Source organism: Cupressus sempervirens, chromosome 1 (genome assembly GCF_028749045.1).
Source record: "Cupressus sempervirens isolate cs-2001-9-10 chromosome 1, ASM2874904v1, whole genome shotgun sequence".
In the NCBI taxonomy this organism is placed as follows: Eukaryota; Viridiplantae; Streptophyta; class Pinopsida; order Cupressales; family Cupressaceae; genus Cupressus; species Cupressus sempervirens.
In genome coordinates, this window is record NC_143118.1 from 378,604,168 (window position 1) to 378,616,318 (window position 12,151).

At 29.6% G+C, this 12,151-nt stretch overlaps 1 protein-coding gene across 1 annotated transcript; it reads left to right on the forward strand.

The window, feature by feature from the left end:
• Positions 1-7,827: 7,827 nt before the first annotated feature.
• LOC149577829 (GDSL esterase/lipase At5g03810-like) lies at positions 7,828-9,419 on the forward strand. Its single transcript, XM_089798176.1, has 5 exons — positions 7,828-8,056; positions 8,165-8,295; positions 8,371-8,604; positions 8,712-8,964; positions 9,226-9,419. The coding sequence occupies exons 1-5, from the start codon at positions 7,828-7,830 to the stop codon at positions 9,417-9,419; spliced, it is 1,041 nt and encodes a 346-aa protein (XP_089654302.1).
• The last annotated feature ends 2,732 nt before the right edge of the window (positions 9,420-12,151 follow it).

Below are 12,151 nucleotides of genomic sequence, written 5' to 3' on the forward strand. Positions count from 1 at the left end.
AATAATGAAAAATTAGAAAAAGATATAAAGATTTGAAATTTCATATAATCTTTTAAATTTTTTGATTTGATTGGTCAGTGTTGATGTCAAATTAGCACTGGCATGAATGCATAACTATTGAACTAAAAAAGAGAGAGTTGTGTTTTGGTTTTTATATATGGGTGTGATGGAATGATGTGTCCTTGTATTACTATATAATATTTCATGGCACAATGATAGCACAAAGGAAAATAGCATTTAATTATAGTTATATTAAAATAATTGAATAAATCTATATACAAAAATATAGACTAATTAGTTTCAATACTATGAATTATTTATGGAATGTTTAATTCAATTTTAATATTTCAAAATATTTTAAAAGACTATTTTAAAGTTGCAAATCTGATTGAATGAATAGTTTTGTAACAAGATTGAAATTTATTGCTTTACCACCCTCTCACTTAATTTGTAAACAATATTATGAGGATTTCTTATGCTAGTTTTATAGATCCAATTTTAGCAACTTTTATAACTTTGATCCTTAGTTCTCTTTGTCTACCTAATATTGAAGTCTTGGAAATATTAAAAAATATTCTTCTTTTTCAAGGGGTCACAAGACTTTTGTTTGGATCACTAGTTCATTTGTTATAAATTAATCACTTATAATGATTATCTTTATGACTCTGATAAGGTTCAACAAATAATAAGAAGGAATACAACTAGGATGAATTATAAAAGAGTATAAGATCATATACTTCTATCTATTAATCTAAGAATTACTCTTTTTGTTAGTTTTGATAGCTTCCTTGTTTTCTCTATATTGGGCAATCATGCATTTAACCCACACGACCATACAAATTGTTGATTATTTCAACAAAATAAGGTGAAGATAATTATTAAATTACTATTATAGTTAGATAAAAGAGCTTGAAATAAATCAAAAACAATATTCAAGAAGTTTATAAAAAACACTAAAAGCTTATTTTGAAGCCTAAAATGAAATAATTTGATCTTGAAAAAGAATTGAGACATGCTTTAATAGAGAATTTTGTAGCATTTGGCCCAACTCTTCAAAATGTTCTCAAAAATATTTTTTGGGACAATTGGATTGTAGTTACAAATTCACAACCTAAGGAAGTCTCTATATCATTTTTTAAATGGTGAAAATAAATATGAGTTTCATAAGCCATTATCTTCAAAGTTGTTCCCTTTTTCCCAATAAAGCTTCTAAAATTCATATGCTATAACCTACGAGTTACCTAAAAGTGCTTATTATTCCCATTATACCAAATACAGATTTTATTTAACTCAATCATATTGTTTATAAGAAATTGAGCTAAATTTCCCTTTTTGTATTCTTTTTTTTTTGTTGCATCTAATTCAATTCTCTTTCACTACCTTTTTATGATACTCATACTCAGATCAATATAAATAAAAATATTAAATGCATTGAGCCAATTTTAAAAAATGATAAGATAATATTCCCTTATTAACTATAAAATAAATCCCTAACTAGTGTTATTATAATAACATCTAGCCCATAGGAAAGAGCTTACAACACATGGGTAAATTGCGAGTCTCTCATCAGGGAGGTCTTGGGTTCAAATCTACTTGAAATTAACACAATAATAATTACTCTTAACAATAATAATCTAGGCTTCAACCAATTACCTATACAAAAAAATAGCATAGATAGCCCATGTCTTAATTTTGTTGTAACAAACATCAAGGATGGAAGAAAATATAAACATTCATTATTGGGACCTAGGTGAACTCAATTACAGTAAGTGTGGCTAGGTGGAAGAAAATATAACATTGATATATATCAAATTATGATCAAATGTATGCTTAAAATTTGTAGTTTAATACTAGTTTTTTTGCAATGGTGACATTTCAAAAGGAACCCAAAAATTGTGATGTTGGGTGTGTCTTGAGGATTTTGGCTTTAAATAGGTAAAATGCATTTGATAGTTTAAAATATTTAATTTTTCAATAACGAGGGTTTAAAATATTTAATATTTAAAATTAAATTTGATAGTTTAATTTTTTCATAGTTGAATAAGGAACTTTGAAATACATAGGCTAAGCTTAGGACTATATTTGAAATATTCAATAATTGAAAACCATAACAGTAGGTTCTAAGCCATAAGAGAGAATGTCCACTTGGAAATCTAAGATCAAATTTAAGTTATAAGGTTGAGGGGTAGATCAAAAATTTGAACTAAAACCTCAAGTTTTATGTGCAATGTCCCTGTTGGAACAAACTTTATAAAAAATGATGAGAATTAGATAATTGGTAGGGGTAAAACTCTAAAAGGGAATAGGATATTATTGTCTAAGGTATTTAATTCCAAGCATGTTATAGGACTTATGATCAAATATGTAGATAGATTGAATAGGTGATGAGATTGGGATCAAGGAACTAAAACATAAGGTTCGAAGTTCATGTTGGAATGTAGGGCCCACTAAGAAAGAGTGTTGAATGTTCAAGTGTTTGTTTGTAAAAGGGAAAGTAAAAAGAAAAAAAATGATATTTGTAAAATAATACTCTAGGCTATGTTTGGAGCCTAGGATCTAAATGGGATGTGAGAAAAATACCTCAAGAAAGGGGAAGTTAGAGTATGGATGGAAAAATAGACTTTAGGCCTTACATTCCATGAGTAAACTAAAGACATATTTTAATCTTGTCATTCATGTTGAGTTTTGTTTGTAAAATTCTTTTATAGTTTGTAGAATCAAAGAAAATTTGGGTATTTCAAATAGAGCCCAAGGTTCACACATAGAGAACCAACATCCCTTCTTGCTTTCCTCCTTCCAAGACTTCTTGTCATTTGAAATGAGATAGTTTAATATAAACATAGTGGATGAAACCTCTTAATTGGAGTTTCTTTTCTTGTTAAATTTCTCAATGGAAAAGTAAGAAAATACTCCTCTCTTGTTGATCCTCTATCCTTCTTGAAAATGTAGATTAATTTCTCTAGGTTAATGATTCAAATTTTAAATCAAGTCTCTTCTTATTTTCCTACCCCCCAAAACTATAATTCTTTACTTGAAGACTACTATAGATTTTTAAGGGACAAATACAAAATAATGTGTAACATAACTCTTTCTTATTTAATTACATATGAATGAAATCCTTGCACTAAAATAATCAAGGGCATAAAAAGATGAAATCCTAAATTTTGACAATTTATATGAATTCTATTCAAATTTATTAAAAGTATAATATGTATTTATTAAATAATAAACACTACTAGTAGCTTAAGCCTGTATTATTTATCTAGTCTTTGTACTAAATTAATATACTTCTAGTTAGATATCTAGATCATTTTTTCAATTATCTTTACTACCTCCTTTATTGTGATACATATGAAATAGTTTTGTATTGTATTATACTGTCATGTTCTAAAATTATATATATATATATATATATATATATATATATATATATATATAAGCTCAAAATTTCTACACTTATTTGAACATTGTTTTTTTTTCCTATCTAACCAATTTGTAGAAGAACCTCAAATTATTTTAACCTCCAATAGCTTATTAGGAGAAAGGTGGGTGTAGTACTAGTTCTTTTGTAGAGGGTTATTGATAGATATTAGATGTATATATCAATTATTAATAATAAACAATCACACTTTATAGGGAAAGAAGACCGTAGACAGAAGAATTGTGTTAGATGGATGTTCTTTGTATGATATAATATGGGTGAGAAAGTATGATCTTAAATGTTGATTTATTTAAAGTCTCATAATAATTAAGAATTATTCTTAATTTGAATGTTTATCATGTTTTATTTCAAATTAGTGATAAGTGGTAAATATTTTATATCGTATTGTCAATAATATAATATAAATTTTTCTTGTAACTCCTTGTGATCTAAGAAATTAACCTTAAAACATTACTTCAAATATAAAATTTTATTTTAACATTAGTTAAAGTCAATAGAATCGAGATGCCATAGAAGAGCTCCCCTACAACAAATAAATCCTCCAAATCAATAGCAAACATCTTTTTCCACTTATGACCTTTGATTCCCATCTTTAGAAAATGCATACAAATCCCAAAGGATTTTCACCTCGACTTCTTTCTTTGCACTAGTAGGCATGGGAAACGCTTTGGTCGACACTAAAAATACATTTTTTTAAAGAATTTTTTTTTGGTTTTTTTATTGTTAAAATGAGGCCTTCCATGACTTATCATGCTTATAGTAAAAACTAAAGAAAAATAAAAATACTAGGGATTCCAATCTATAATGCAATGCCACTTCCACAAATTAATTTAATCCAATGATCTTTCAATTATTAGAGGACTTGTGTAAAATATCAATTTTTTTGAATCTTGGGATGCATTTTCCAATGTGGACATTTCAGTTATGGGTACACATATATTTGGACCATTTCAAAATTTTCTTTAAAAAAATACATAAAAATCTATAAGAATAGAAACAAAATGATTGAAAATTAAATTAAATTTGTGAACAATTATAGATGCCTAACTAAAACACTTAACAACAAATATATATATATATATATATATATATATATATATATATATATATATATATATATATATATACATATATATATATATATATATATGTATATATATATATATATATATATATATATATATATATGTATATATATACATATACATATATATACATATATATATATATATATATGTATATATATATGTATATATATATATATATATATGTATATATATATATATGTATATATGTATGTATATATATATATATGTATATATGTATATATATATATATATATGTATATATATGTATATGTATATATATATATATATATACATATATATACATATATATATATATGTATGTATATATATATATATGTATGTATATGTATATATATGTATATATATGTATATATATATATATATATATGTATATATATATATATATATATATATATATACATATATATACATATATATACATATATATATGTATATATATATAACAAAGAAAAATCAAATATAGATATTCTTTTTGAGTTGGTCTAATTGAAAGCATATTCACAATGAATCAACCAATCTAGATTTCAAACAACTTTCTGCATAAATTTCTCAATCTCTTTCTAACTCATGCTAATTTGCAATAGTTTTTATGATTTCACCAAAATTATTGGTGTGATTATTTTCTAGGTTTACAAAACAAGACATGACTATAATTTGTGAGACAAGGTTGTCTCAAAGGAACTCTAATTTAGATGAAAAAGAATCTTGACCAAATATCTTGAAAAAGAGTATAGAAGAAAAATTATAACCCAAAACTTGGGTAAGTGCAAGAAGTTGGGTCTCGCTTTTGGACAAAAAGTGGAAGTGTTTTTCTTATTTTAAAATTTCTCGTGAATTGATGTCAAAACTTGAGACATTTAGACATTGAATATTAAAAAAAATTAAAAATAAAAATTATATTGCTTGGAATCTACTTTTTGAATATGTAGCCTATTTGTATACCCATACGGTAGTTTTTTTTGGTATGGATCTTTAAAAACCACTTTTTCAAAATGCCTATTTCAGGACCATACCACACTTGTGTACATACAATATAATTTGACACAAATAAATAACTTTTTTGTAAATCCTTTCAATGGAAGTTACCTAACACACCAAAGGTTGATGATAATAATTTTCCTTAGTTTTTAATTGAATAATTTTTTTGTTATTAATTTTTATTGTCTATAAATGTAAATTTTAAAACCTCTTGTGTATGGACACCATAATTTGATCAAAATTTCACTTTCAAAAAAAAAATTTTGCATGTAGGTTGACATAAAATAAAAAAGTTATTAAAGTTTTAGTGAACCTCGCTAGTTTACATTTAGGTATAATCTTTGATTAAAAAATAATGCAAAAATAGTAAATAAAATTATAACACTATAAAATTTATATTTATGAAATCAGGAAAGTGAGAACTCTAATGAGTTTTTGTTTTGTAAAAAGAATTTGATTGGGAAGACCCTCTAAAAGTTATGGCAAAGCGTGAATTTGTCAGTTCAATGCCTTAGCCAAAACTTGAGAGGTCAAGTCATAGGCTTGGTCTCACCAAGCCTATACCAAACCAAAATCTGAGGCACAAGAAAAAATCCCATCCCATGTTGTAAGAAACAGGCACCCATTATTTGAAATTCAAAAACTAGGTGTCCGTTTTGAAAAAAGTTAAATTGGTAAAAAAATTGAATATTTAAAAAATGGGCACCTAATTTTTGAAAAACATGTACCCATTTTTAATTTTTTTTAAATGGATGCCCATTTAAAAAAAATTAATTTTATTTTATTTTTAAAAAAATGTACCTACTTTTTGAAAATAAAAAATGGGCACCAAATTTTTAAAAAAATTGGTGCCCATTTTTTGAATTTTAGATTGGGCACCCAAGCCTAATACGGGTGCCTGTTCTTTAAAAAATGGGTGCCCATTTCTGAAAGATCATGATCTCAATCTTTGGACTTTTGTAGAATTGAGACCCAACTTCTTGCTTCTACCTATTTATACAATTGCAAAAATATAATGAATAATAATAAAATGGTTAGGTTTCTAATGGATGATAATTAGAAATCACTCATTAATAAAAAATGGGGGACTTGATAATGGAGAAAACCATAACACAGGTAGTGAAAAAACAATTGTACCATTAGTGGATGTGCATAAGGGTTTTCTCTATCGAGTACAAGCAAATCTATATCCATGTCAAGAGGAATAGACATCTTAAGGGATTTAGTTATGTGTAACTCTGAGGATAGTTACAATACTTGCATTTGGATAAGGACTTTGAAGTTTGTATCTAATCTACTATTCGAGTCCTTAGAAATTTGATATTATTCTATATATTATGAGTCAGATTACTTGGCATAGAGTGAGAGTTTCATTGGGAAAACTCGAGTTTCTTGCAAGAATTTTCTAGTACCGAATCTAAAAATATTTCTCCTCTTTGACACTTATATGCTACTCTTAAATTTCTAGTGATTCTACTTGTGTTGACAAGATCTCAGATCCAAGGAATAATAAAAAGGGTTGTAGCCCACAAAACTTCCCGTTGAACGTCGTATTGTGGAAACCCTTGCAGTGACATTGTAGATTGAGATCATATGATTAAGGAGTGCGTTAAATTTAAAAAAAGATAGTTGTCGGTAGAATTGTGTGACCATTGTTGTGCTTATGTTCGTTGGATGTATAAAACTTCAAGTACCAAGGAGTAATAAAAACTTTTATTTTTAACTATTTTTTTGTTAACAAATTTAAATTTATTCCTTACTCTTTTTTCCAACAGCCAATAACGAAGTAGCAGAATTACAATTTATAGAAAAATCTATATATTTAGATAAAAAAGAGGTTGAAAATTAATTATTCCTATACATCAAAGTAACAATTGTACGTCATCACCCTCCTTTAGAGGTCAAACAAAGAAGTAACTCAACCTCCACGGGAAATAAATGATAACATTTATTGTATAATTCCTTTTGCAATTAAAAACTAACCTGGCTTTAAAGTCAAGGCTTAGGTTAGAGAATCATCCCACTTCCTACCGACCTAAATAGACATCAATTTTTTCTTGGTAAGAATATGGACAAAGGCGTTGTGTAGAAGTCCAGTAAAAGACGAATTAACCGAGTTTATAAAGTTTTCTGAGAGTGTACTACAGTTACCGTACTTTGCAAGGCAGTAAACGAGCATTGCAATGTAAATATTGAGGAGAAATCACTGCCATTTACGTGCTTATTATTTTTCGACAAAACGGACTTCATGTCACTTACTTATATATCAGACGTTAGACCGTATATCGCTGGAAAGAGATGGATAATTTATTGATAGCGGCAATTCTTGTATTAATTGCAGGCCCATCTGTATATTCTGCAGTAATCCCTGCTTTAATATCGTTTGGAGATTCTACAGTTGACGCAGGAAATAACAATTATCTCCTCACATTAGCAAAGAGCAACCATCCTCCCTACGGACGAGATTTCCCTGGGAAAAAGCCAACTGGTCGATTTTCCAATGGATTCATAGCGATAGATTACGTCGGTATGGCTATCTGATTCATATTGGGATTTTCCTCTTCTTGTAATTCAATGACTTAAAAGTAATTTCAATTATATTTTCTTCGCCTTAATTTTGTGTTGTCCTTCGTAGCATCCATGCTTGGACTGGGCTCTGCAACGGTTGCTTATTTGGACCCGGATGCTAAAGGAGTTAACATTGTTAGAGGAGTTTCATTTACTTCTGGAGGATCTGGTTTATACCATGGCACTGCCAAACTTTATGTCAGTAATTCGCGTGTTTCATTACTATGAGAAATCATATTACTTAGAAACTGATTAAACTTAGTCCATCTACAGAGTGTCCTAAGTCTAGAAGATCAGTTAAAGCTCTACAGACAATACAGAGAGAATTTAGCCAGCGTAGTGGGCGCTGCAAACGCCTCGAGAATTCTATCGGGCACTGTTTATCTGATAAGCATCGGGAGCAATGACTATCTTAACAACTACTACGTGAACGTAATTCTTCAGATTGAATATAATCGCAGGCAGTACATAGAACATCTGCTCAATCTTTTGTCGAGTTTCTTAGAGGCAATTTCTTCAAACAGAGACTTCTGTCATGTTTTCGAAGCTGTAGAATTGTACTCCAATGTCGTTATGAAGTTATCATGTATTTATTGTCATGTGTTGAAATGCAGGAGCTTCGAAAGTTGGGCGTACGTAGAGTGGCGGTGGCATCTCTTCCTCCGTTTGGCTGCTTGCCGTCGCAAATAACACTGTACGGTCTCGGAAAGGAGACTTGTGTTGAAAAACTTAACGAAGAGGCGATGATTTTTAATTTGGAAATGCTGAAACTATTGCAGATGTTTAACGGAACAGATGGCATAAAGATTGCCTATTTAGACATTTTCTCCCAGCTCTATGACGCTGCAAGATTCCCAGCGAGGTATGGTGAGATATGTGAACGTCATCTTTACTTTGGACTTCTTTTGTTCTAACTACATATCTTGTCGTGTTCAACTCTGATCGTTCGTGTAAATAGATAGATATAAAATAATGTTCAATTGTTTATATCAATAAATCCATCATTCCATAATCTATCGAATGAAAGAGAGCTGTAAAGAAATATGGATCATGAAATACGATAAGAATCTTCTTAAAATAATCAGTGAGCATTAATATATATTTTCTATTGTTGTTGAAATGGTACAGGGTTTTTAGAAGGGCGGAGAGGATGTTGTGGAACAGGGTTTCTGGAAGCGTCGATCTTGTGTAACGAATTGAGTATTGGCACATGTGCAGACGCTTCAAAGTATGTATTTTGGGACAGTTTCCATCCATCAGACAGAATGAACTATCTTGTTGCAAAAACACAGCTTCCCAAAGCTCTCCAGCAATTGTTATGACATCTGCTATTATCTACTATGGTTATAATTCATTTCGTACAATATTTATTCATTCAAACACTCCCACAAAGCTGCCGGATTCTGTATGAAAAATTTCCACATCTATTGATTCTTTGTTTTCAGATGCTTGCTAGAAACGTTTGTGAAACTGTCTAATCAAGTACAAGATTCCTCATCGATCAGGGTTGAAAAGTTTATTGATTCTATGTCTTCAATTCATGTTTAATCACATACGCAGCTCACAAATTTGTAGATGGAACTTATAAAGATGATTTTTTTACTATAGGTCGCCAAATTATTTACTGGTGAAGTATTTAATTATACTATTATTAGACATAACTAATGAATAGTATGAGCATAACAATTCAAGACAATTGTGCAACAACAAAAGCCCCCACTTTCTTTGCAATAACCAAAAAAAAAATGAACATGATCATTAAATTACTTTTTTTAATAGATGGTAGGGAGAGCTCCCTCAAATCAAATATTGATGTCTTCATCTCAACTGGAGTACTTTTTCCCATCAGCAAACTAAGTGCGATGAAACATTTCCCATGCAGGTTCTACAATTCGCCTATGAAGAAAACTAAGTGCGATGAAACATTTCCCATGCAGGTTCTACAATTCGCCTATGAAGAAATCAAACAGAATGTTGAGATAAATGTGAGCTCTGTATTTTTAAAACAATTGCAGGTTCTCCTAAAAAAATGAGTTTGAAAGAACATGATCTAAAAATAAATGAAGAATACATTCCTCTATAACCAATCAAAAACAAACAAAAAAATGACAGAATTGTTAAAATCTACTAAAATGCAAACGATTGTAAAAATCACAACCAGGCTGAGAAAACCGCTTCCAAGCCCGATCCCTACAATAGCAAGCACAGAAAGCCCTCAGTTTTTCAGCATCGGCAAAGGATAGTCGTAAAGTCTTTTATTCCCTACAAAAGAGCTCACATTGAATCTTGGCAGAGCTCCCTCAATTCAAATACAACAATTATATAATAATAGAAATAAAAGAGAACAATTTCAGCTCATTACATCTAGAAGAAACAAATATTATCACCTAGCAAAATAATACTTAAAAAAACATCTAACTAGTGATTTGATCACACACTAATTTTACCATACTATTAAAGTCACCACTATATTGTTAAAGCCATCACTATTAAAAACAAACCTACCAATAATAATTACTAACATCTTATGCCTTAAAGTAGAAAGGGAAAAGATCCAAAGATAAACATCATAAGAACTCATAAAACCATCGAAGAGTTTAGCTTTACAAAAGAAACAGGAAAAAATAGTAAGAATGTTTCAAAACCTATATACCAGGAAACTCATTTATCTTTATCAATAGCCTTCCAATTGTTGGTGAGACATTTGATCTCTTTCTTGAAGTAGTCTTATTTTCATTTGAATTATCCTCTTTTCTTCCTTTCTAAGTGTTACTATCCTCCCTTGAATTATCTTTAACGACATCAATGAAGGAGCTCTCCTTGTCCTAGTTATTTTTTCGCAATTTAGAAAGGAGGCTTCTTGATTGGGGCTTTTCTTTTGGGATGAGTTCGATCAAGCATGGCTTCCTTAAAAGAAACTAAGGACAAGGGTTTCTCCTTAGCTATAGAGTGAATGATTTTACTTGAAATCTTAGAAATGAGAGTTCTCTTAGAGCTTTGAGGTACGGTTTCACTGCTAAGAAGCTCAATTTTCTATAGAGACTCTTATGTACTAAATGTTTTTATCGACTCCTAATAGGGTCCATCCTCTAACAAGGAATAAATATATCAATATATCTTTGTGTGCATCATTCTCATTAGGGTTTTCTCTTTGATCAAGGGTTTCCCTAGTTAACCAATCTAGTGTAATTGTGTATATGCATCTTGTTATGGTTGTTGTTTACTTTGATTGAATGGTTAATATTAATTAAGGTTGGATATTTGATTCACCCCCCCTGGTTATCTTGGTGGACTACCGTTTCTAACAATTCATATTAGAGCATCGGGTCCTTGATGATAAAGTTTAACAACTTTGGGAGATCCATGACAAACATATTTATAAAGGTTAGTCTAAAGTTTGATAGAACAAATTATGACAGCTGGAAGGAAAAGATGAAGACACATCTGCTATGTATGGGTCCAAGATATTGGATCTTGTCAAAATCAAAAAGATAATTATTGTTGAAAGTGCTTTGGAAACTTGTATCAAGGATGAGAGAGAACTTTTCATGTGTGAAATGAGAGATAGATAAGCATTATTGCCTGCACTTCTTGAAATTGAGTACAACCAGGTAAAAACACTTGATACTTCTGATAAGATTTGGAAAGCTTTGGAAAATAGTTTTGAAGGTGATAAACATTCTAAGAAATTGAGGCTACAAAGCTGGATTTGTACATTTCAAGATGCTAAAATGATGGAAGATGAATCTATAAGAACATATGTAGGCAAAATATCATAAATTACTGCAGGTGTCAAATCTCAAGGAGGAACCAAGGAAGATGATGAGGTGATCTGGAAGACATTGAAGAGCTTAATGCCATCATTTAAGTAAGAATTTTAAATGATACAGTTCTTGATCTCTTGTACCAAAGATTTCACAAAGAAAACTTTACTTGGGAGATTAGAAGTAGTTGAGAATGAGCTTAGATAGTCCAAAAAACTATCTAGAATAGAGACAACTTTCAGTGCCCTAAACATTAAACCTAGTTTATGAAGAAGCAAAAGTGCTAAAGG